Raw genomic sequence first — 27,484 nt, 5'->3', positions numbered from 1 at the left:
CTTCTCCATTACCAGAGCCAACACTTTAGAAACCCCCTAACACAGAGGCTGGATTCTGGATCTCCAGCCGCTGCCTGTACGCCCTCCGTGCAAGCCCAAGGAACACGCAACCTTCCCCAGGTGCTGAGCAATTATTAAAACTTGAAATGCACCAGCTGAACTCCGAACTCTTAGGTAAAGTGAATTGGCCCTTTCTCCTGAGCACTGTGGGACAATTCCTATTGATAGGAAGTGGTCATGAGACTTGAGAAAGGGCACATTGGACAAACTGGGCACACGAGTTGGATGAGTTGGCTTGGACACTCTCAGCTATAAAATGGGGGTACTCTATCGCCCAGGAGTTGTAAGAACAAGCAGGCTACTCTATTTCTCACCGCAGAGTGCCTGTGCTTTACAAATCCCTCTAGTGATGCATTGTGAGGGTTGGAGGGCAAGTCCAGCACCTCCTATACACATGGCCAAGCTGCCTTCACCCAACAGTACTGACAAGAGCAGGCCCACCTTGCCAGCCAGGCTTGCAAACTGGCTTTACGTCCACCTGCACCAGGGTGTCCTGCGCTGCAGGCTTCTGTCCACAGTCGTAGGCGGTCACCAGGATCTCATACTGGCGTTGCTTGTCATAGCTCAGCTTCTCCGTGTTCCTGACGTTGCCTGAAGATACAGGGACATTGAAAATCATTTCAGATCAAGTTAACCACGTTGCAGTTCTTCAAAATCCCTTCTGCCCTCTTTCAACCTTCACCAGAATAAAATGTCCCCTTTCCCTATCTCTTTGTAAAGACTAGGGCAAGTAGGGGCGTGGCTTCCACGTGTGACCTGCTTGTGCCTTGGTGGCAGATTCTTAGGAACTGCCGGCTGGAGCCGCCCCAGCTGTGCAACGGAACTGCTGGGTAATTCTGCCCACACATCTGGAATCCAACTGGTTGTGTTAAGTACGGGGTCGTCAGAAGACCACCCTAAACTGCACCAAACTAACCCTACATTAGGCTGTGTCCCTAATGTAGGGCAACGTGTGCTCATCTGACATGAAATCTCTGGGAAAAAGATGGAATTCAGAAACGTCCCGACACGTATTTTTTAACATCTGGGCTCTTCGCCAGGAATGTTCATTGCCTCGTCTCACATTATTTTGCTACCAAATAGGAAGTAAAATCAATACGAGAAAACGTGTGACCTCTCTTCTGAAAGCTACACAGAATAACAGATTCCTTGCCCTGGTGGCAAAGACATTTTTCTCCTCCAAGAGAGACCAGACATTGTTTCTGAGCCATTTGTGTGTATTTGTTCCTGTGGGTTTGATATTATGGTTCAGAAATAAATCTTTGACAATTGATGAGCAAACTTTTAATCGACTATTTTTGCTGAAATACAATTTTGGTTTCAAAAAATGAATCAAGGTCTGACGTGCATTTAATACTTCTTACTTTTTTGTTTTTTTTTGTGTGGTACGTGGGCCTCTCACTGTTGTGGCCTCTCCCGTTGCGGAGCACAGGCTCCAGACGCGCAGGCTCAGCGGCCATGGCTCACGGGCCCAGCCGCTCCGCGGCATGTGGGATCTTCCCGGACCAGGGCACGAACCCGTGTCCCCTGCATCGGCAGGCGGACTCTCAACCACTGCGCCACCAGGGAAGCCCTACTCTTTACTTTTTGATTCCCAGAGCTTAAAGTCTCCCTTTGTTGAGAATAATTTCATTCTGGCTTTTTTTTTTTTTCAATGGTGGAGCTGACAGCAAATTAGAATTCAAATGATGTCACCATCCTTTGCCAGAAGTGAAATCAAGAGAGTGGCATGGACATATATACACTACTAAATGTAAAACCGATGATACCTAGTGGGAAGCAGCCGCACAGCACAGGGAGATCAGCTCGGTGCTTTGTGACCACCTACAGGGGTGGGATAGGGAGGGTGGGAGGGAGGGAGACGCAAGAGGGAAGAGATATGGGGACATATGTATATGTATAACTGATTCACTTTGTTATAAAGCAGAAACTAACACACCATTGGAAAGCAATTATACTCCAATAAAGATGTTAAAAAAACAAAAAAAAAAACCCAAATAAACCAACAAGCAAATACACAAACATGGAATGGCTGACTCAGGTATATATATTTAATTTTTGTGCACCTTTGTTAAAATTAAAAAAAAAATTTATTGAAGTATAGTTGATTTACAATGCTGTGTTAATTTCTGCTGTACAGCAAAGTGATTCATTTATACATAGATATACATTCTTTTTCATATTCTTTTCCATTATGATTTATCACAGGATATTGAATATTCTTCCCTGTGCTATATTGTAGGATCTTGTTCGTCCATCCTATGTAATACTAGTTTGCATCTGCTAATCCCAAACAACCTCCTTGGCAACCACAAGTCTGTTGCCTATGTGTGTGTGACTCAGGTATATTTTTCTGTTTCATCAAAACTAAGGGGAAACTTTTTAATGAGTTTTCTTCCATGCCAACTGATGTATATTGTTCATGCAAATTGAGACAACAGGGACTGACCCAAGAAAGCTCAGAAAATTAGAAAAGCCACATCACGTGTTAAAGATAGGAAACATTCATCCACCCATCACTCAATATTAGTAAGACAGTACTCAGCACGAGGTCATGAGCAGGTGCTATGAACGTGAGCATAGGTCAGGGTGTGGAGGGTCAGGGGGTACGAAGTTGCCCAAGACATTGGACCAAGAATTGGAATCATTTCTTCTGCTATCTGCTCTGGACTGTTTCTAAAAATGCAACTGCAGCCAGGGATTGGAAGTCAAGTTTCCTTTAACAAAGCCGGTCAAGAATCTCTGAATAAAAATGTGTTTGCTGTATCTTTGGCCTTGTGGCGGATGTTCAGAATCCCTTTCCTTTTTCTCCAAATATTTGTTTCGGTCTCAGCTCGGGGTCCCAAGCACATCTGCAACAGCTCACTGTGGGGTTGGTAACGTTCTCTGTGGCTTCTGTTAATAAATTAGTTCGTGGTTAGAGCCATCACAGGGGAGGACTTCTGCCAGGTGGAAGCACTGCAATAGGACCACGAGAAATATGTTTCAGCAACATCTAATTGAACAAAAGGTTTTAACTTTCTTTAAAGTTAAACGGCTCTCAAAAGATACACCTCGTAGAAGAGGAAGGCTCAGGGTTTACTGTCCGTGTGACATTCAGCAGACCAAACACTACTGATTGCGGTAGAAAAATAAATAAACACACGAGCCCGCAATCCTTGGCTCAATTTACGGCAGCTCCCCTTCTGTAAGAAGTCTTAATGAAACTGAGAAACTACCTTCTCCACCACCACCGACTTCACGCATGGGAGAATGGGTTTCAGAGCACAGGATTTGAAGCCTCAGAGTATAATATTTTCACTGATGGTTGTAGAGGGAAGGGTCGTGTTTGGCTAAGTCACACATTTAAAAGCATTTTGAAAGATCAGAAACAGCCCTCCTTTTTGCTTCTGTGACAATTGTGTTATTTTCCCCACGTGTGAATGATTTCTCCTAGAGGTGCCTTCTCAGGAGAACTGAGTCCACAGTTAACCCAGGTAAGTACTGATCTCTGGGCTTATTTCTCTGTTCCAGATGAACTTGGGAAGGTTAACTCTCAAAGAACTATCCGTACCTACCACGTGTCATAGTGAAGGTATTTTTTAAAACCTCAGGTGGAGTAGGGGTTGCAATGAGACAAGTGCACTTACCTGCACCTTCCTTCTGATGGAATTTAAATCGGAGTCGCCCTGTAGGAAACTTATGCAGGCCAGTCACTTTGCAAGTGTTCATACCTTTTGGCCATGCAATTCCACGTCTAACAACTGACTCCAGAAAAAATGATAAAAATTGCAGACAGAGGTGCAAATATGTTCATCTAAGCATTCTTTATTACATTGAAAAAGACTAAAGAAACTGGATGCCCAATAGGAAGAGACAAGCTAAGCCTGATTCTCTGCTTAGACGGACTGCTGTTCGTACTAAAAGTGCTAATTACGAAGCATGTTTGTGGATGGAAAAAATCCACACAATCGAATGTTAAGTGAAAAGGGGAAGATAAAGAAAAGCAAGGAAAGCGTGGCCTTATTTTGTTCAAGAACTTCATAGAAGAAGTGCTGGTAGAATGTCAGTAGTGGTTCTCTTTGGTGGGATAACAGGTGACTTACTTCTTATACTTTTCTATGCTTCCCTTGTTTTCCACAAAGGACGTGCGTTTCTCTTCTGTTCGGGTGGAAGAGAAGTGTTTTCATGTACTTGGAGAACAGACAGACTTGAGGACACACTGTGCTCATAGGTATCCGATGCCTGTTACTCACCAGGGCAGCCTGTGGAGGGCTCAGCAGAGGCTGCATGAGACCAACCACTGCTTGGAAGGTAGAAAAGTCTGCCAAGTGGAGACCGGGTGTCACCGAGAGCCCTGATGCTCCCTTAGCCATCATTCCCATCCCTGGCGGAGTGCAATACTTAATTCCCATGTTACAATGAGGATCTGAGGCCAGGTTTAAGTAGCTTGTCAAGGACCTCTCTCTCTCTCACACACACACACATACACAGAGTGGTAGGCGTAGGATTAAGACACCTTTGTATTTTTGAACTTAAATACCACTGCCATGTGTTCCTGTCAAATGTCACTGAAGACAGTGATAATATCACTGGTGAAAAGGCTTTGGGACCAACACTCGGGGAACCTGGCTCCAGTCCCCACTCTGCCACTGAGGTGACAGCTGCTATATGGCCAGCTCTTCATGCTTTAGGAATCAGTTTTTCCATCAGTTCAATGGAAGTGAGGAAGGAGGCCCTCCCAATCTCTAGAGACCAGCCAAATGCTAGAAGATGGGGGCTGGAAGCCGTCTGAAATGGATCCAGAATTTCCCAAGAGGGAGGTAATGCCACCAACTCAATTATTGGCTCACAATTTCAGTCTGTAAATCCATGAGGAATGAATACCCTTCGTGTCCCAGTCACCCAGGTAAATATCTAATAATCATGGCGCCATGAATGGAACACTATATGCTAAGTACCTGTGAACATCATCCCCAGGCACTGCCTCTCCCTGAGGCCTCACTACCCCACAGTGGGGCAGGGACTCTTACTGCCATGAGTTTTCAGGGGAGGAATTCAAGGGAAGGGGGGCCGAAGACTTCTGGTTGGAAGAGGTTGAATCTTGTGTTAAAAGAAAAAGTCCTGGGGCCTGAATGAGTGGAGCCCAACTCAATAGTACTTTTTCTTTTAAAAAAAAATAATTAATTTATTTTATTTTCGGCTGCGTTGGGTCTTCGTTGCTGCGCGCGGGCTTTCTCTAGTTGCGGTGAGCCAGGGCTACTCTTTGTTGTGGTGCGCGGGCTTCTCATTGCGGTGGCTTCTCTTGTTGTGGAGCAAGGGCTGTAGATGTGCAGGCTTCAGTAGTTGTGGCGCGCGGGCTCAGTAGTTGTGGTGCGCCGGGCTTAGTTGCTCTGCGGCATGTGGGATCTTCCCGGGCCAGGGCTGGAACCATGTCGCCTGCATTGGCAGGTGGATTCTTAACCACTGCGCCACCAGGGAAGCCCAGCAGCACTTTTTCAAATGTGCATGCAAAGAACTTCTTCAAGGAGCTGGGAAGGTCACTGGGAGAAGTGATGGATAAGGGCCAACTGGGAAGCTCATTAGAATGGGAGCTGCTTCTGCGTCTGCCCTTAGGTCCTGCCTTCATTACTTGAGAAATGCTTTTGTAAACCTCGACATGGATGGGGTGGGCGGGGAGGGGGGGGCACGCTCCCAGAGTGCCGGCTCTCCTCTTCATCTCAGGCTGTAAACCAACGCTGGAGGCAAAGGCCTGGCAAAGGACCATTACTCACTTTTAATGAGACAGCTAGGTAAATAAATTGGCATGTGTTAGTGAAATGGCTCATCAAGGTGAGTAATTATCTTCGTGACTGGGGCAGTTTACCCTCAGGTGAAGGAATTTGCATCTCCTCTCTCCCGGGTCGTGGCTCTCCAGAACTAAGCAGGAGGCCAAGGGCAGTGACCACTTGTTCCAGATACCCTCCCCCATGTCCAGTCTAGCTCTTCAGCAAGGACTTGTCACTCCCCAAGTTCCACAGCTCTTGTGGCCATAGACAGCACAGCTGATCATAGGGGACCAGAAACATACAAAGCAGTTGTTTCATATTTTGTAGAGTGGCGTGTGTGTGTGTGTGTGCACGTGTGTGCGTGTGTCATGTGTGTCTGTGTGGTGGGGACAGGCCAGCCACTTCATAGGGCCTGTAGGAAAAGCTATCAGGAGCAGTTCTTCTAATTGAAATTACCTGCTTCTTAGTCCTGAACCAAACTTTAAAGTCCAGTATTTTCTCCTTCGCTTTCTCATGCGTTGATCTTGTGTCCTACACACTTAGCCTCTAGTGACGTCCAGGTGTATGACGCTGGCCACATGTTTGAGCATCTTTTAAGGAAACTTCCTTATTACCATTTTGTCTGTTTGATGAATATTGGTTTCATCTTCTGAGACAGATCATAAACTCCAGGAGACCAAGGATGAGGGTGTCTCCTTGGCCTCCATGCCCTATGGAATCTGCTGCAATTCTCAGGATGCAGAAGACTCTGTCACAGGGTAAGTTTCTCCCTGGTCTCAACATCAAGAAACACGGGAAGCACTGAAGATTGGCGAGCAGGTGACTGATGGTATTTCCCTCTAGGCATGGGCTACCAGGAGGCTGAGGGCTAATTCGCTGCCTAACCCTGGTTCATGGCACGCTTTGTGCCCCACCCTCACCCTTGACTCTGCCTGACTTTCTATTTTTTATTTTGATTTTTTTTGCTAGAGGGTAAGCTCCATGTGGGCAGGCCCACTTCTGTTTTGACTTCCCCTCTCTCTCTATTCCCAGTTCCCAGCACTGTACCTGGCACTTAATAAACATTTGTGGTGTGGATAAGCCTCAGGTTTTGCAACTTTGCCATCACTGAGCAGTTAAATTCTATTTGAAACAAAGTGAGGATAATGTACATACACCCACACACTCCTGCTAATAATGAGACAATATACTTGATTAATATCAAGTTACTGAGAATTACAGTTAAAGTGGGCTGAGTTGATTGGGTCTCTGGCTGTGGTGTTTACACTGCAATGAGTTTTTTAATAATGGTGATGGGGAAATATCCAAATGGCTTTCTAGGATTCTTTTCAGTTCAGTAAGCTTAGTTTGAGATTGGAGTGTGGTGGGAGGGGTCTTTCATTCCTCGTTCTCACTGGGGTGGAAGTTCTCAAAAACCCTTGGCAAGAGCTTTAAAGATTCCTGAATGGATCTATAGCTTGGACGGTGTTTCCAAAATCTCCGCCTTCTCTTTTAGCTTCTCTCTGTCTGGGAGCAGATTGTCGTGGTGTGGCTAATGTTACACGTGTTATACAGGAAACTCAGATGTGGCTGAGTTGATGGCATGGCTCACATCTGGATGACGGCAGGAAAATTCTACCAGAAAACCAACCTGTCTTCAGTATCCAAATGTGTGGCATTGTGAGTTCTATAGACGATTCACTGAGGAGGTTTCTGGGGTGTTTTAGACCTGGCCGGGCTGCTGATTACGTAAGGTCATCCCTTCTAGCGCAGGGCAGAGCCTACATCAGGGATAGCAAGGGAGGCGTCACCTGCCAAGTGCATTCAGAGCCCTCACTGGGCCTTCAAAGGGGTGGGGAGTGGAGCTGTTTCCCTGCTTCCATTCACCGGGGTCCTCTCAGGACACTCACCGTTTCTGTCGATGGCAAAAGGCACATCAGTTGTGACGATTTCATAGTTGCAAATCTGGCTGTACTGTGGGGAGCAGTCCTCGTCGACAGCCTCCACCTGCAGGATGCTGTCGTAGATCTTGCCCTCTGTCACGACAGCCTTGTAGGCCGGCTCTTTGAAGGTGGGAGCAAACTCATTGACGTCCTTCACCTGGATATGGACCACGGCCCTAGGACCACACAGGAAGGAAGAGATGGTGGTAAAGAAAGAATCATATCATCCTCCCACACCTCCCACAGGTACTGACTCAGGTCCCAAGGTCAGGAGAGTAGAGAGACCACAAGACAGTCGGGGTGGCTGTTGCCTGAGTGTTCTGTCCTCCCTCCCATTGAGACCCCTTTACCTGTCCTTGCCCCGATCCTCTGAGATGAATCCACCCCAGAGAGGTGCCTCCCCTTCTCTGACCTTCCTAGTTACAGAGCTTTAGGTGACGCATTTCCTCTATCTCCTCATTCCCTCCGCTATTCATTCACTCCAACCAGTAAGAATTGAACCACTCTTACTCTGGGTTAGGGGCTGAGCTAAACTCTATTTGAGAGTTACAACGCCAGATGAAAAGTGCTGTGATGGAGAGAAGCACATGGCCTGGCAGAAATCCAGGGAAAGGTCCCAACGAGGTCTGCAGGGATGGGCTGGTTGACAGAAGGCTTCCCAGAGGAAGTGACATCTGAACTCAGTCCTGATGGTAAAAATAGGAGTATCTTCATGGGGAGCAGAGGGGTGGAGTATTCTAGGGGTAGAAGGAGGCCCGCGCTGATGCCTGTAGGGGCCTGGGGACCTGGCCAGCAGTTGGGCTGGCCGGAGCAGCATGGTGTGACCACTGAACAGGCATATCTGAAGAGCAGCGTGTGAATGGAGATGGGAGGGCAGGGGTGAGGGGTCCAGGGAGCTCCATCAGGTCACTCACTTGTGCGATTTCTTCCAGGCCGTCTCCTGGGGCCCCGTGCCACAGTCGTAGGCCTGGATGATGAACGTGTACTCCTTCTGCAGTTCACAGTCGATGGGGCTCCTGGCGCGGAGCCGGCCCTCTCCCGACGTCTTGTTGAGCACCACAGCCTCGAAGGGCAGCTCCTGGCCATGGATCTTGAATGCACAGATTTCCCCTGCAGGAGGATGGAAGGCAGAGAGCGGGGATCCTGAGAACGGCCACACTGAACACAGAGCTTCGACTGGACCAGATTTGCAAACCCAAAACCAGACCATTTCCTCCACACAGATAATTGTCCATGCAGAAGTGGCCTTTGGGTTTCCCTGGTGGCGCAGTGGTTGAGAGTCCGCCTGCCGATGCAGGGGACGCTGGTTCGTGCCCCGGTCAGGGCAGATCCCACATGCCGCGGAGCGGCTGAGCCTGTGAGCCATGGCTGCTGAGCCTGCGTGTCCGGAGCCTGTGCTCCGCAACGGGAGAGGCCGCAACAGTGAAAGGCCCGCGTACCGCAAAAAAAAAAAAAAGAAGCGGCCTTTAGAAACTCAGACCAACACGTTCATGTCCTGGATGGTAAAACTGAAATGTGCCCCATCCGGTGGACCCGGCAGAAAAAGTGGGGTGTGTGGGTGCTCATCAAGCAGGGAGCTGGCTGATATCTCACTTTGCCCCTTTTCCCAGGAGGTTTCTCCTTTGCCCTCTGCCCAGTATGAGATTAAGGAACTTGCCCGCGGTCAAAAGACAAATGACTGCAGAGGAAAGGAGACAAAGGCCAAAGCTTTCAGTGCCTTTTGTTTTGTGACAACATCCTTGATTCTTCAAAGTGTGCTCTGTGAAGCAGCGGCCTGGGCATCCCTGGGGAGCTTGTTAGGAATACAGACTCCCAGGTCCCACCTGGACCTCCTGAGTCAGTATATGCATCTTTTTTTTTTTTTCTGGTGTGTCCATGATGTCTTTTTTTTTTGAAGTATAGTTGATTTACAATATTGTGTTAATTTTTGCTGTACAACAAAGTGATTCGATTATATATATATAATGGAAAGAATATATATATATATATATATATATATATATATATATACTTTTTTTTTTTTTTTTTTTTTGCGATACGCGGGCCTCTCACTGCTGTGGCCTCCCCCGTTGCGGAGCACAGGCTCCAGATGTGCAGGCTCAGCGGCCATGGCTCACGGGCTCAGCCGCTCGGCGCCATGTGGGATCTTCCTGGACCGGGGCACGAACCCGTGTCCCCTGCATCGGCAGGCGGACTCTCAACCACTGCGCCACCAGGGAAGCCCTTATATTCTTTTCTATATAGTTTATCACAGGATATTGGATATAGTTCCCTGTGCTATATCGTAGGACCTTGTTGTTTACCCAGCCTATATATAATAGTTTGCATCTGCTAACTTAATGAGGGTCCCCAGGTGATCTGTTTGCTCAGTAAATGTGAGCAGCATTGCTTGGCTCTGTCCTTTACTCTTGGTTTAAGCACCCCGCGTTGCTGTAGCCCCCTCCCCCTTCTCCTCTCCCCCCCTTCACGTCTCTCACCTACCACTTCCCTGCGGGGACAGGGACACCACTTGGAGTTGCCATGTTCTCTCCAAACAGCGGGGGTGAGTTTATGTGAGTTCCAGAATCCCTGTGGAGCCTGAAAAGCCAACTTCTTAAAGAGCTGACCATGTTGTGAAATGAATACATTTCTCTCCGTCAGCTGGGTTCATGTGTATTATAGCATTAAAACAAGACCACGAAAATATCTTCTTTATCTCAGTTGATGGATGTTTGTTTCTTGAACCCTGACTGTAAGCCCTGTAGTAAGTGTCCTGGAAAGTACTGAGACACGTTCTCTTCCTGTGTTGAGGGAGCTTACAGGCTTGTTGGGGAGACGATGTGCAGATGTCCAGAAAGACCCTTCATAGAGCAAAGGGGTGTGTGAGTGTCACATGACACGGGCAGCAAGGTGTCCAGCTATAGGCTGCTGGGGAGTGAAACACAGGCTTGAGTCCAGGGGCCTGAGTCACGTACCAGGTTCACTACTGACTTGTTGATTTAGTCAAATTATAGTGACTCTCCGGGTTTCAACTGTGTCACCTGTAAAAGGGCCCAGGAGATAATGTTGCAGGGAGAACATCTACCTGGCATGCCCAAGCCTGGTCTGACATTGCCCCAGCTGCACTGCTGCGACCAGGATGAGGTGCCTACAGTCTAGAGTTTAAGGGGGGCCTCAGGCTCAGGGCGACCAGGCATCTGCCCACAAAGCACAGGCACCGTGAGGAGAAGGGGTAACGCGGCTGCGTGGCTGCTGTGTGTCAGGCATCGAGCTTTGTACCTCCGCCCAGGTGATCTGGTTTAATCGTCACAACAACCCTGCAAGGCAGGTGTTTTATACCAATCCGTACAAATTAACAACAACAGCAAAAAGGATCAAAGGAGTTATTACTTGCTCAAGGTCACAGAGCGGAAGTTGGTGCAAACCCCAAGTACGGCTGAGTCGTAACTCCACGCCCTCTCTGCCCCACCGCGCCGTCTCCAAGCAGCCCCGTTACTTCTAAGGGGACCGCCGAGGGAATTGCTTCCAGTAACATTCTACATTCCCACTCAAGGCTCACTCAGGAGAGGAAGTCCCCACCGCATTTTACATATAGGAAGGTGCCCCGATCTCTTACTGACAATGTTTTCTGAGATGGTCAGTCAATACCAGTTTTACCTTTAGGCTTTTGTTTTTTATTATTTCGTCGATCCTCAATTTCATTATGAACACTCCACTTTCACTACATTCCCTCCTGGCCATTTCTCAAATGTAGTTGTGGAATAATGGACAAGACAGACAGCTTGTGGGCCAGGCTCTAACAAGAAGGCTGGTTCCCATTCCATCGCTGTTGCTCAGGCCAGTTACTGCCTCTCGGACAAGGCTAGCTCTGCAGCCTTCAGGGCAGGAGAACAGGTTACATCGCATCCTCAAGTTTCATTTCTGCTCTGAATTGGCTGGGGTTGAAGGGATGGACTTCTGACATGCCTGCCTTGAGATTCTATCCCAAGATCAATGCCAATGTGGGAATATTAGCAGCGAATGAGCCCAGACTGGTTCTGGGGTGTTCTCTGGAGTGCCCAACTACAGCCATGATTCTAAGACCCATCAGACCAGACCATTTCTCTTTGAAGAGTCCAATTAAACTAAATATAAATGAGGGTCATTTTGTGTTGGAGCTATCTGATCACACCTAAAGTAGTTCTCAAGGCTCAGAAATCCTGAACAAGAAGAAAGGAGAGGAAGGAGGAAAAGGCAAAGGAGGAGGGAGAAACGCAGACATAAGGGGAAGGTAAGAAAAAGTAAACCTCAGGGCAACGTAATTTCATCGAACTAATTTCAGCTCAATAGAACCAGAATTTTTTGAGGATGGAGTGAGTAAGTGCAAGGCACCATGCTGGGGCTGGAGACACATACAAAACGACTTGTATACCTTAAGGGATAAAGATACCCGATCCTCAAGTCCTCATTACCTCCTAGAAGAGACAGTGAAGTTCACAAGGGCGATGCCATGCTCACTTAGTTTGCACCAGCTCAGACTGAGATGGGACTTAGCCCCCTTTAAACAAAAACTAGAATTCATGCCACACTCATTTATCCCACCTCTTCATCTGACCTGTGTGTTCTGGTTGCAAAAACATTCATTCGTTTATTCATCCATTCACTCACCTCATATTTATTAGGGACCGTGCACCCAGCACTGGCAAAACAGTGATGAACAAAACCCTGGCCCATAAGCTGCTGGCAGTCACGTGTGGGAGGGAAATAAGGAATCAGATAATCAGCTACTTTATGAAGGATGGCGATGGTGATACATGCATTGAAGGAGGGCTTCTTGGTGCTAAGAGATTTCTGATCTGGGCAGGTCAGGCAGGGAGGTCTAAGCTAAGGATGTGATGGCTCAGCTGAGATCACAGGAAGAGAAACAGGGAGGCACCCAGGCCACGAGGGAGGGGACTGAGTTTCAGGCAGAGGGGGCAGCACACTGTAGTGCCCTTCAGAAGGAAGGGACATGGGACTGCAGAGACCGATGTGGCCGGAGTAGAGGCAATGGGGTAGGGCCAGTTTCATGGGTGTGTGACCTGAGACGCACATGAGGGCCATGTACTCAAGAGGGCCCTGAGCTTGGTTGAAATCTCTGCTGTCACCATGTTGAAATTCTTAATAATTTTATCTTTGAACTTGGGTTTTGTAAAGGAAGCCTGATGGGACAATGGAGCGTGTTCCGGGCAGTGGAGATGGGTGTAATAGGCATGCCTCCCCGTTCCTGCTCTCTCTTCATATCTATCTATCTATCTATCTTCATGCTCAGGATGTACCACAAGCACAGCATTATGGTGGACCCACGATGTGGGGATGGGGGAGCGGCATTCAGGGGGACTCAGAGACAGAACAAGGTAAGCATATGACAGCTACGAGTGCTTAGTCCACTAAGCAGGGAGCTGACAGCCCCGAGAGGCTACCCCTTCTGTTTGAACCAAAATTGTTTTGAACACAGAAAAAAGGCAAGCAACTGAAGAACATTGTCCTATCCTTTCTTACTATGTTACTTCCCTGTAGTAGCCAATCACTTATGCTGAAAATGATGACAGAGAAGAAGAGGAAAGATAAAACAAGCCATTATCCCTTGCTTTTCACACCGTCCTTACTATCAGCAAGTCAAATGCAGAGAATGTTGGTAGAATATGCGCATATCAAGAAGTGAAATGAAAACCATGGAGTACCATTTGTGTAGCCTTTACAATGCTCTGCTAAAGGATTAAATACATATGCACACCTGAGCTAGAACACGCAAATGCTGTAATTTTCAGAGATTCTGCACAGCAGTTAACTGCTCTTCTGTTTGCATTTGAAACAAATGGGCATTCCACAGTATGAAGATAAACTGTAAAATCTATGCTAATCATTGAAAAATTTTTCTTTACTTAGAATCACATCAAATAGCAAATTAAAAGCACAGCAAGTTGAGAGACTGTGGAAGGAACGTCCTGGGATAGAATCCTGAGGAGTAAGGATATTTAAAACTGCAGTTCCCAGTATCTGTGAATGACACATCGGGCTATCACGATCTTTTGTGAGGCCTGCCGCTAGAATTCCTTGTAACTAATAAAGCACTACAGTGGGAGGGAGATGTACTTAAAAGATCAGACCTAATGGTTTCTATATAAAAAATATTGTAACAGGGAAGAACAAAATCTGACTCCATGTTGGATCTGTTTCTTTTACTTTAACCTTTGCTCTCTGTTGCTATTTGTTACTATGATCACTAAAAGGATGTTGTCTATAGCTATTGGCATACATAATGGCCTCCCTCGGGGAACATTGCCCCTCTGCCTAAATGTTAAACTAAAGTGCTTTAGTTCAGCTCACAGGGAAACATTCTGACCCTGCCTACCTGTGAATGGCTGCAAGAAAGAAGAAATTAACACATCACCTCCCCTAGGCTGGCCAAACCAGGAGATGTTTTGCAAGACTTATGGCCTTTTTACTTTACTTCCTCACCTCCTCCCCATCTCTGTTCTATAAAAGAAACTAGCATCCAGGCCCTGATGGTACTCTAGGACATTAGTTTGCCAACTTCTCAGACTCCCGGCTTTCTGAATAAAGTTGCTATTCCTTTCCTCAACACCTTGTCTCCTGATTTATTGGCCTGTCATGTGGTGAGCAGAGGGAGCTTGTACGCAGTAACAATATCACTTTTAAAATCTTGCTTTCCTAGAAAAATGGTACAAATGAACTGGTTCGCAGGGCAGAAATAGAGACACAGATGTAGAGAACAAACGTATGGACACCAACGGGGGAAAGCGGTGGTGGGAGGGGTGGTGGTGGGATGAATTGGGAGATTGGGACTGACATATATATACTAATATGTATAAAATGGATAACTAATAAGAACCTGCTGTATAAAAAAATAAAATACAATTCAAAAAAAAATGTTAAAAAAAAATCTTGCTTTCCAATCTGCTTTCTGAGGTGGGAGACTTAGCGTGCCAGGACCTGTGTGTGGGAGTGCAATGCACAGATGCACATGCACTTGGGATCAGCAACGGGTTCTGTGGGGAAATGGGGCCAGCAGCATGGGGCTATCTTGCAGTGGCTGTGGCCTAAGGTGGCTGAACTCAGCTTCACCAAGAGCCCCCTGGAGGGGCCAGATCAGAAGCGGAGCCCCTGCAGTGTCTGGGGCTGGGTGGCGGGGTTTCCATGGCTCCAGCCCCTTATCACCTACCTCTATCTCACAATTACCTTTTCCTCTGCAGTAACATGCCTCCTGACACACCAGCAGAAATTGGTGTAGTTGTCTCCTAATTCCTCCCCTAAGATTCTGGGGGAAATGAATGAATGAATGAAAGAAATTGATGAATGAATGAATGAAATCGATTTTTAGAATGTATTTTGTTCCTACTCTTGCATACCCTTGACCAACAGATTGGGTTGATTCTATTTTCCAAGTGAGGAAACTGAGTCTCAGAGAGATTACCTGGTTCACCCAAGGTCACTTTGATAGTAAGGAGTGGCTCAAGGACCTATGTCTAGACCCTTTGAATCTAACACTTGTGCCCTCTGTTCTTTCATGTGGGTGTGATGTTCCAAAAGAGGGGTTCTCAAAGTGTAATCTGTGGACCCCTTGGATTCCCAAGGCCCTTTCTGCTATGTCCACAAAGTCAAAATCATCATCATATGAACACTAAGACATTATTTGACTTTGTCTCTGTGTTGATATTTGCATTGTTGGTATAAAACCAGTGGTGAATAAAAGTGCTGGTGCCTTAGTAGCACCTGACCTCATTCTATGTGACATACAGTCACTGTAAAAAGAAAGAAAGAAGGAAAGAAAGAAGGCCAATTTCACTTAAGAATGACTTTAATGATGCGGTAAAAATTACCCATTTTTTAAAATCTCAATCCTTGAGTACATGTATTTTAATATTCTGTGTGACAAAATGGAAAGTACACATAAAACATCTTTGCAGAGCAAAGTACGCAGGTTTGTCTCTAGGAAAAGCTTTCATGTGATTTAAGTTGAATGGGAGCTAAACTAGGAAGTTTTTGTAGGGGATGCTATTCTTACTTGAAAGAATGATTGACAGACAAACTATGTTTATTCAAACTTGAGTGTGTGGCAAACTTCCTTTTAAAGTAAGCCTGTCACTTCAAGGAAAAGAACTCATAGTAGTGGTTGCCAATGATAAAGTTGAGACTTCAATTTTGGAAAATTTGTGCCTGCCATAGAGAGTGAGACAATTTACCAATGCTTTAATACTTTTCTGATGAAGTGAGTAGTGCTATTAATGACTGACTGATAATGTATAATGAAATATGTCAACTTTAGAAAGAGCTACTTAACCATAAATCACTAACTTCTAAATGATCAATGCATACTGTTACACAGAATGTATGGGTAAAAGATTCATTCAAAAGGCAAAATAGACCAATGGATTTTAATGCAGCAGTGTATAATGAGTTCATTAATGTGATTCCAGGTACTTTATTGTATTGTAGCTAAACTTTAAGAAACCATTGCTTATGGAGTTCTGGTACAGTATCAGAGAAGAATAGCTACAATTATCTGAAAAGATTAAAATACTCCTCCCTTTCCAACTATATATCTGGGTGAGGCCATATTTTTTTCTTCACATACTTTGACCTAAAAGGCAGATCACAACAGGTTGAAGGCAGAGAAGACATGAGGATATTCAAGGCAGACACTGAAGAGATTGCAAAAATGTACACGATGCCACTCTTCACACTAAGTTTGTTTTGGAAAATGTATTTTTTGGATCAAATTATGTTATATATGTTAACCTGGAATGTGTTTATTATTGTAATTTTTAAATAAGTTAATAAATAAGCATTTGTAAGTTTCTTAGTTTTCGTTTCTAAAACAGTAAATATCAATAGATATAACCCACATAGATAAAGGCTCTTCAGAGTCATTAGCAACGTTTAAGAGCATAAAGCGGTCATGAAACCAAAAAGCTTATAATTTATCAACCATAGTTTCCACCCAGATCATGATTCCATATCCTATTCCTGATACTTGAAACATGATCCACCACCTCTCAGAAAACTCCCAGTCTCAGAGGAACTCATTTTTCTATGTATTGCACAGCTGGGGCATTTGCAGTGAGAGTAACCAGGCAGAGCTCGATGTCTACAGAGCTCCGGGGGTGGGGAACTTCATTTCCACATCCTCATCCAAGCATGGGTGGTAAACATCTGGCTCTGGAGCCAGAGAGGCTGGGCTCGAACCCTGCCTCTATTAACTACCTGTGTGACCTTGGGCAAGTCACTTATCTCTCCGTGCCTGCTTTCTCATCTGTGAAATGGGACAATATTAGCAATAGTTACCTCATAGCGTTCTTGGTTGTTGGAAGGATTAAATGAGTTAATATATGCAAAGTGCTTAACAGTGACTGGCATGACGTATGTACCACCTAAGAGTTAGCACTCCTCACTCTTATTATGTTGCAGAAAAGCCACATACTTCTGGCTAACTCCCTGTCCATGTTTGAGATCAGAAGAGGCTGAATGTGGAGCTCGTTTCACCATCAGAAGTATTTTGAATGTGTGTCACATGTGTCATTAAAAATCAGTCTGGCTCCTTGAAGTACCTTACATTTATCAGTCACAGCTTTCACATCTTTATTTTCCTGAATATCGTTGGCTAATATCGTTGGCATCCTGTGAATTTGCAAAATCTCATCCAGGGCCAGTACTGCCTCATGGGGAAAGTTCATTGAGGGGGTGGGAGGTGTTGCGTGTCTGATTTAGCTCATCACAGTGACTGGGGATTGCTAATGGCCTTTATTGGTCAAGAGCCAAGGGTGCTAAATGTCCTGCCTTGAGCAGGCCGGTCTTATACCATCAAGAACCATCTCATCTGAAATGGCCATAGCATCCCCTTGAGAAACACTACACCCCCAGCATGCAGCTAGTCTGTTGGAGCAAGCATGGCCAGGTTCATGACACCAGCTTTAGGGAAAATGATAGGTCCTGCAAAGGCTTCTCTTCCAGATTGGTGAGGTCCCTCCCGATGGAGGGTGGTACCATCTGCTCTCAGCTGCACACTCCCAGTACACACACTTGGCAGGCAGGGAACATTGACCACACTGCCGGAGGGCTGGGTGGAAGGGTTTCTTAAAGCGTACTCTACATGGAGACATCGGTATTCGCTTTAGGTGTAATAAAATGGAAAGGACAAACGCTAATCACAACAAGAGGTACTCATGCCCAGAATATCAAATTAGGGCCGAACTGAGAAATCTACACTTTAAAAAAAAAGGTTGATTTTAAGCCCTCCCATTTCAGAGAAAAACTTGGATAGTTAGGGAGTTTGGAATTGACATGCACGCACTGCTATATTTAAAATGGAGGGGAGGACCTTCAAGATGGTGGAGGAGTAAGACATGGAGATCATCTTCCTCCCCACAAATACATCAAAAATACATCTACATGTGGAACAACCCCTACAGAACACCTACTGAATGCTGGCAGAAGACCTCAGACCTCCCAAAAGGCAAGAAACTCCCCACGTTCCTGGGTAAGGCAAAAGAAAAAAGAATAAACAGAGACAAAAGGATAGGGACGGGACCTGCACCAGTGGGAAGGGAGCTGTGAAGGAGGAAAGGTTTCCACACACTAGAAGCCCCTTCACTGGCAGAGATGGGGGGTGGGTTGGGGGGAAGCTTCAGAGCCGTGGAGGAGAGCGCAGCTACAGGTGTGCAGAGGGCAAAGTGGAGAGATTCCCGCACAGAGGATCGGTGCTGACCAGCACTCACCAGCCTGAGAGGCTTGTCTGCTCACCCGGCGGGGTGGGCGGGGGCTGGGAGCTGAGGCTCGGGCTTCGGAGGTCAGACCCCAGGGAGAGGACTGGGGTTGGCTGCATGGACACAGCCTGAAAGGGAGGGGGTCCAGGAAAAAGTCTGGAATTGCCTAAGAGTCAAGAGACCATTGTTTCAGGGTGCATGAGGAGAGGGGATTCCTTCCCTGTCTGCCCACAAAAGGCAGAGCACCGCCTAAATGAGCTCCAGAGATGGGCACGAGGCTTGGCTATGAGCTCAGATCCCAGAGACGGGCATGAAATGCTAAGGTTGCTGCTGCAACCACCAAGAAGCCTGTGTGCAAGCACAGGTCACGATCCACACCCCCCTGGGAGCCTGTGTAGCCCGCCACGGCCAGGGTCCCGTGATCCAGGGACAACTTCCCAAGGAGAACACACGGTGTGACTCAGCCTGTTGCAATGTCATGCCAGCCTCTGCCGCTGCAGGCTCGCCCCGCACTCCATACCTCTCCCTGCCCCCAGCCTGAGTGAGCCAGAGCCCACTAATCAGCCGCTCCTTTAACTTCCTCCTGTCTGGGTAAAGAACAGACACCAGCGGGTGACCTACATACAGAGGCAGGGGAAATCCAAAGCTGAAACCCAGGCACTGTGTGAACAAAGAAGAGAAAGGGAAATTTCTCCGTGCAGGCTCAGGAGCAGTGGATTAAACCTCCACAATCAACTTGATGTAACTTTCATCTGTGGAATACCTGAAGAGACAGCGAATCATCCCAAAACTGAGGTGGCGGACTTTGGGAGCAACTGTAGACTTGGGTTTGCTTTCTGTGTCTAATATGTTTCTAGTTTTATATTTATCTTAGTTTAGTATTTACAGCTTATTATCGCTGGTAGATTAGTTTACTCATTTGGTTTGCTCTCTTCCTTTTATATATATATATAATTTTTTTCTTTTTTTCTTTTTCTGAGTGTGCATGTGTATGCTTCTTTGTGTGATTTTGTCTATATAGGTTTGCTCTTACCATTTGTCCTAAGGTTCTGTCTGTCCGCATTTTTTAGTATAGTTTTTAGTGCTTGCTATCATTGGTGGATTTGTTTATTGGTTTGGTTGCTCTCTTCTTTTTTTAAATTACTTTTTTATTTTCATAATACTTATTTTTTTTTAATTTTCTATTTTAATAACTTTGTTTTATTTTCTTTCTTTCTTTCTTTTTTATTCACTTTCTCCCTTTTCTTCTGAGTTATGTGGCTAACAGGGTCTTGGTGCTCTGGCCGGGTGTCAGGCCTGAGCCTCTGAGGTGGGAGAGCTGAGCTCAGGACATTGGTCCACCAGAGACCTCCTGGTCCCTTGTAATATCAATCAGGGATAGCTTTCTCAGAGATCTCCATCTCAATGCTAAGACCCAGCTCCACTCAACGACCAGCAAACTCCAGTGCTGGACACCCCATGCCAAACAACTAGCAAGAGAGGAACACAACCCCACCCATTAGCACAGAGGCTGCCTAAAATCATAATAAGGTCACAGACACCCCAAAACACACCATTGGATGTGGTCCTATCCACCAGAAAGACAAGATCCAGCCTCACCCATCAGAAAACAGGCAACATTCCCCTCCACCAGGAAGTCTACACAACCCACTGAACCAACCTTAGCCAATGCGGGGAGACACCAAAACCAATGGGAACTAGGAACCTGCAGCCAGCGAAAAGGGGACCCCCAAACACAGTTAGTTAAGCAAAATGAGAAGACAGAGAAATACACAGCAGATGAAGGAGCACAGTAAAAACCCACCAGACCAAACAAATGAAGGGGAAATAGGCAGTTTACCAGAAAAAGAATTCAGAGTAATGATACTAAAGATGATCCAAAATTTTGGAAGTAGAATGGAGAAAATACAAGAAATGTTTAACAAGGACCTAGAAGAACTAAAGAGCAAACAAACAATGATGAACAACACAATAAATGAAATTAAAAATTCTGTAGAGTAATCAATAGCAGAATAACTGAGGCAGAAGAATAGATAAGTGACCTGGAAGATAAAATAGTGGAAATAACTACCACAGAGCAGAAAAAAGATAAAAGAAGGAAAAGAATTGAGGACAGTCTCAAAGACCTCTGGGACAACATTAAACACAACAACATTCAAATTATAGGAGTCCCAGAAGAAGAGAAAAAGAAAGGGATTGAGAAAATATTTCTAGAGATTTTAGTTGAAACCTTCCCTAATATGGGAAAGGAAATAGTCAGTCAAGCCCAGGAACAGCAGGGAGTCCCATACTGGATAAATCCAGGGAGAAAGATGTCAAGACACATATTAATCAAACTATCAAAAGTTAAATACAAAGAAAAAATATTGAAAGCAGCAAGAGAAAAACAACAAATAACGTACAAGGGAATCGCCATGAGGTTAACAGCTGATCATTCAGCAGAAACTCTGCAGGCCAGAAGGGAGTGGCAGGACATATTTAAAATGATGAAAGGGAAAAACATACAACCAAAATTACTCCACCCAGCAAGGACCTCATTCAGATTCGACAGAAAAATTAAAAACTTTACAGACAAGCAAAAACTAAGAGAATTCAGCATCACCAAACCAGCTTTACAACAAATGCTAAAGGAACTTCTCTAGGCAGGAAAGACAAGAGAAGGAAAAGACCTACGACAACAAACCCAAAACAATTAAGAAAATGGTAATAAGAACATACATATCGATAATTACCTTAAATGTAAATGGATTAAATGCTCCAACGAAAAGACTTAGACTGGCTGAATGGGTACAAAAACAAGACCCGTATATATTCTGTCTACAAGAGACCCACTTCAGACCTAGGGACACATACAGACTGAAAGTGAGGGGATGGAAAAAGATATTCCATGCAAATGGAAACCAAAAGAAAACTGGAGTAGCAATTCTCATATCAGACAAAATAGACTTTAAAATAAAGACTATTACAAAAGACAAAGAAGAACACTACATAATGATCAAGGGATCGATCCAAAAAGAAGATATAACAATTGTAAATATTTATGCACCCAACATAGGAGCATCTCAATATGTAGGGCAAATGCTAACAGCCATAAAAGGTGAAATCGACAGTAACACAATCATAGTGGGGATTTTAACACCCTACTTTCACCAACAGACAGATCATCCAAAATGAAAATAAATAAGGAAACACAAGCTTTAAATGACACATTAAACAAGATGGACCTAATTGATATTTATAGGACATTCCATCCAAAAACAACAGAATACACTTTCTTCTGAAGTGCAAATGGAACATTCTTCAGGATAGATCATATCTTGGGTCACAAATCAAGCCTTGGCAAATTTAAGAAAATTGAAATCATATCAACTATCTTTTCCAACCATAATGCTATAAGACTAGATATCAATTACAGGAAGAAAACTGTAAAAAACGCAAACACATGGAGGCTAAACAATACACTACTAAATAACCAAGAGATCACTGAAGAAATCAAAGAGGAAATAAAAAAATATCTAGAAACAAATGACAATGAAATCACGATGACCCCAAACCTATGGGATGCAGCAAAAGCAGTTCTATCAGGGAAGTTTATAGCAATACAATTCTACCTCAGGAAACAAGAAACAGCTCAAACAAACAACCTAACCTTATACCTAAATCAATTAGAGAAAGAAGAACAAAAAACCCCAAAGTTAGCAGAAGGAAAGAAATCATGAAGATCAGAGCAGAGATAAATGAAAAAGAAATGAGGGAAACAATAGCAAAGATCAATAAAACTAAAAGCTGGTTGTTTGAGAAGATAAAAAATATTGATAAACCATTTGCCAGACTCATCTAGAAAAAAAGAGAGAAGACTCAAATCAATAGAATTAGAAATGAAAAAGGAGAAGTAACAACCGACACTGCAGAAATACAAAGGATCATGAGAGATTACTACAAGCAACTATATGCCAATAAACTGGACAACCTGGAAGAAATGGACAAATTCTTTGAAAAGCACAACCTTCCAAGACTGAACCAGGAAGAAATAGAAAATGTAAACAGACCAATCACAAGCACTGAAATTGAAACTGTGATTCAAAATCTTCCAACAAACAAAAGCCCAGGACCAGAAAGCTTTACAGGCAAAGTCTATCAAACATTTAGAGAAGAGCTAACACCTATCCTTCTCAAACTCTTCCAAAATATAGCAGAGGGAGGAACACTCCCAAACTCATTCTAAGAGGCCACCATCACCCTGACACCAAAACCAGACAAAGGTGTCACAAAGAAAAAAACTACAGGCCAGTATCACTGATGATCATAGATGCAAAAATCCTCAACAAAATACTAGCAAACAGAATCCAACAGCACATTAAAAGGATCATACACCATGATCAAGTATGGTTTATCCCAGGAATGCAAGGATTCTTCTATATAGGCAAATCAATCAATGTGATACATGATATTAACAAATTGAAGAATACAAACCATATGATCATCTCAATAGATGCAGAAAAAGCTTTTGACAAAATTTATACCCGTTTATGATAAAAACCTGCAAGAAAGTAGGCATAGAGGGAACTTACCTCAACATAATAAATGTCATATATGACAAAACCACAGCCAACATCATTCTCAATGGTGAAAAACTGAAACCATTTCCACTAAGATGAGAAAGAAGACAAGGTTGCCCACTCTCACTGCTATTATTCAACATAGTTTTGGAAATTTTAGCCACAGCAATCAGAGAAAAAAAAGGAAATAAAAGGAATCAAAATCAGAAAAGAAGTAAAACTGTCACTGTTTGCAGATGACATGATACTATACATAGAGAATCCTAAAGATGCTACCAGAAAACTACTAGAGCTAATCAATGAATTCGGTAAAGTAGCAGGATACAAAATTAATGCACAGAAATCTCTTGCGCATTCTTATACACTAATGATGAAAAATCTGAAAGAGTAATTAAGGAAACACTCCCATTTACCATTGCAACAAAAAGAATAAAATACCTAGGAATAAACCTACCTAAGGAGACAAAAGACCTGTATGCAGAAAACTATAAGACACTGATGAAAGAAATTAAAGATGATACAAACTGTTGCAGATATACACCATGTTCTTGGATATGAAGAATCAACATTGTGAAAATGACTATACTACCCAAAGCAATTTACAGATTCAATGCAATTCCTATCAAACTACCAATGGCATTTTTCACAGAACTAGAATAAAAAATTTCACAATTTGTATGGAAACACAAAAGACCCCAAATAGCCAAAGCAATCTTGAGAAAGAAAAACGGAGCTGGAGGAATCAGGCTCCCTGACTTCAGACTATACTACAAAGCTACAGTAATCAAGACAATATGGTACTGGCACAAAAACAGAAATATAGATAAATGGAACAGGATAGAAAGCCCAGAGATAAACCCACACACATACGGTCACCTTATCTTTGATAAAGGAGGCAAGGATATACAATGGAGAAAAGACAGCCTCCTCAATAAGTGGTGCTGGGAAAACTGGACAGGTACATGTAAAAGAATGAAATTAGAACATTCCCTAACACCATACACAAAAATAAAGTCAAAATGGATTAAAGACCTACATGTAAGGCCAAACACTATAAAACTCTTAGAGGAAAACATAGGCAGAACATGCTATGACATAAATAACAGCAAGGTCCTTTTTGACCCACCTCCTAGAGAAAGGGAAATAAAAACCAAAATAAGCAAATGGAACCTAATGAAACTTCAAAGCTTTTTCACAGCAAAGGAAACCATAAACAAGATGAAAAGACAAGCTTCAGAATGGGAGAAAATATTTGCAAATGAAGCAACTGGTAAAAGATTAATCTCCAAAATATACAAGCAGGTCATGCAGCTCAATATCAAAAAAACAAACAACCCAATCGAAAAATGGGCAGAAGACATAAATAGACATTTCTGCAAAGAAGAGATACAGCTTGCCAACAAACAGATGAAAGGATGCTTTATGTCATTAATCATTAGAGAAATGCAAATCAAAACTACAATGAGGTATCACCTCACACCGGTCAGACTGGCCATAATCAAAAAGTCTACAAACAATAAATGCTAGAGAGGGTGGGGAGAAAAGGGAACCCTCTTGCACTGTTGGTGGGAATGTAAATTGATACAGCCACTATGGAGAACTGCATGGAGGTTCCTTATAAAACTCCAAATAGAACTACCATATGACCCAGCAATCCCACTACTGGGCATATACCCTGAGAAAACCATAATTCAAAAAGACTCATGTACCACAATGTTCATTGCAGCTCTATTTACAACAGCCAGGACATGCAAACAACCTAAGCTCCAATGACAGATGAATGGATAAAGAAGATGTGGCACATATATACAATGGAATATTACTCAGCCATAAAAAGGAACGAAATTGAGTTATTTGTAGTGAGGTGGATCCACCTAGAGTCTGTCATATAGAGTGAAGTAAGTCCAAAGAGAAAAACAAATACTGTATACTAACACATATATCTGGAATCTAAAAAAAAAAAAAAAGGTTCTGACGAACCTAGGGGCAGGACAGGTATAAGACGCAGAAGTAGAGAATGGACTTGAGGACACGGGGAGGGGGAAGGGTAAGGTGGGATGAATTTAGACAGAGGCATGGACATATATACACTACCAAATGTAAAATAGATAGCTAGTGGAAGCAGCTGCATAGCACAGGGAGATCAGCTCCGTGCTTTGTGACCACCTAGAGAGGTGGGATAGGGAGGGTGGGAGGGAGACGCAAGAGGGAGGAGATATGGGGATATATGTATACATATAGCTGATTCACTTTGTAATAAAGCAGAAACTAACACACCATTGTAAAGCAATTATACTCCAATAAAGATGTTTAAAAAAATGCGTTTCACTCCAACAACAACAACAAAAAATAAAACGCAAAATGGATAACCAACAAGGACCTACTGTATAACACAGGCAACTCTGCTCAATGTTATGTGGCAGCCTGGAAGGGAGGGGAGTTTGGGGGAGAATGGGTACATGTATATGCATGGTTGAGTCGCTTTGCTCTGCACCTGAAACTATCACAACATTGTTAATCAGCTATACTCCAATACAAAATAAGAAGTTAAAAAAATTTGAAATTTCCCAAAGTAGAAAGCTTAAAGGGAAAGTTTCAGCAGAGTGTCTTTGAACTTGACTGCTCCCTCATGTGTGTGGCTGGCAGGGAGATCTCAGACAAGCCAACACAGGCAGATGGTCTTGGTCTGGGCCCCAGCTTGGCTCTTCTCAGCCGTATGACCTTGGGTGCTTCCCAAGTTCCCCTTCATCACAACTGAGGATATAGCCATGCCTAATCCTGAAAGTACAGTGAGGCTGCAATGACACCCTAAACGTGAAAAAATTTTGGAAGTATAAAGGTCTATCTACTTTTTATTATTACAATTACAATAAATCCTGCCTGAAAGCCTGCAGTAGTTGGAAGCATATTGGCAACTTACTTTGTTTCTATTAGAAACCAAAGTGTATGGGGGGCAGGGGGAATGTCACCATTATAGCCCTCTGCGTACTTAGTATTGAGTAAAAATAAAACACTTTTTTATTTAAAAACTCATTCCATTTTCCTAAAGCTTTGTGCTGAGATCAAATCCCCCTCCTTTTGGAAGATTAACACAGCACAGTTATTTTGTTACTGAAAAACCAATGAAGTGAATGCATTTTTCCTTCTTCGGCAATGTTGTTAAAAGAATAAATGATGTAGCAACTAACGTAGATGCTGAGAGATTTGGAGAGGTCCCCAGGGCTCAACTAGTCACCACTGGGTCAGGAAGAGCTTGAAGAGCTGTCGGGCTGCCATTTGGTCTGGCTGGTGCCCATGGTCTGGAGGTGAAGGACTCCAGGTACAAAAATGTGCTGTAGTCATCATTCACTCAGCAAATCTTCCCTGGGTGTAAAAAATAGAGTAAGAAGAAAATGAACAGTAATAATTTATAAAATTCACTCTAGCTCACATTTATTGGGCATTTACAATGAGCCAGACATTTACTTAGGATGACAGTGAAAGCAAGTGGCCTGCTTCTCTCTATGTGCTGATCTGCCCAGCCAGGGGTGGGAGGTTTAGATGACCTGCGGACCAGCTTTGTCTTCGCAGACAGGAGAAAGGAGAAGGAGGCAGATGCGAAAGGAGGTGAGTGAGATAAAGTACTGCTGAGGCTGCAGCAGGTGTCTGTTCTGGGTGTTGTGAGAACAAAAATGATGACGGATTAGTCAAATCTCTCCCTTAAAAGAAGCAGTTGTTGTGTAACCACCCCCGAGGAATTCTGTAGCTGCAAGAAGGAAATCGTCTCAGCCTAAATAACTCTGCTGAGATAAGACCCAGTTCTCTGAACACTACTGTGTCTTTCTGTTTGCAATGGCGTTTCAGTGCTGCTTTTCCCAGCAGAAGGGTAGTATAGGCCAGTGCCTAAGGGTCAAACCCTGACTCTTCACTTGTCTTCACTGAAACGGATAAAAAGTTAATCTTTCCCATACATTCATTTCCCCATTTGTGAAATGGGAATGCAGCCATCTCCCTCCTATGGCCACCATATTATAATCAGTATAGTACTTTTTTCTTTCTAAAGCTGAGAATTTATTATGGCCTCAACCGCATTGGGTGATTTGTGGAAAGTTATAGAATGGAACTCTCACCACAGCTGCATGAGGAAGTCGGCAGAAAGTGATGGCAGGCCATATCACATGGGCTCTTTCCTAGTTCCACTGCTGTGATCTTACCAGTGTTAGTGACGTCCAGCCCTCCTGCTGACCTCACCGGTTGATCCTGAGGTGTCCACAATTTGGGTCATGTGTGGACAGATGGCAGGAGGAGGGAGGGAACAAGAAAACCGCACTGACCAGGACTGTGTTTACAGTGTCTAGATTTTTAATATTTTACGAGAGTGTTTTAAACCCTGTGTCTCAAAAATGACGGCTCTGGATGCAATTACCAGATGGGAATAAATACCTTTCTGACTGCCAAGCAGGAATGGGGACTGTCAAATAAGGGTACAGAAT

General features: G+C 44.1%; 1 protein-coding gene across 1 annotated transcript in view; it reads right to left on the bottom strand.

Annotated features, from left to right (window-relative positions):
- CLSTN2 (calsyntenin 2) overlaps positions 1-27,484 on the bottom strand; it is a 634,366-nt gene that overhangs the window by 142,083 nt on the left and 464,799 nt on the right. The window contains exons 3-5 of the mRNA XM_060010069.1: positions 8,644-8,839; positions 7,697-7,905; positions 502-651 (exon numbers count right to left, since the gene is read on the bottom strand). Coding sequence (XP_059866052.1) covers positions 502-651; positions 7,697-7,905; positions 8,644-8,839 — 555 coding nt within the window. The remainder of the gene's footprint in view (positions 1-501; positions 652-7,696; positions 7,906-8,643; positions 8,840-27,484) is intronic.

This window comes from Delphinus delphis, chromosome 4 (assembly GCF_949987515.2).
Source record: "Delphinus delphis chromosome 4, mDelDel1.2, whole genome shotgun sequence".
NCBI classification, from domain to species: Eukaryota; Metazoa; Chordata; class Mammalia; order Artiodactyla; family Delphinidae; genus Delphinus; species Delphinus delphis.
This window is presented reverse-complemented; position numbering and strand designations above follow the sequence as displayed.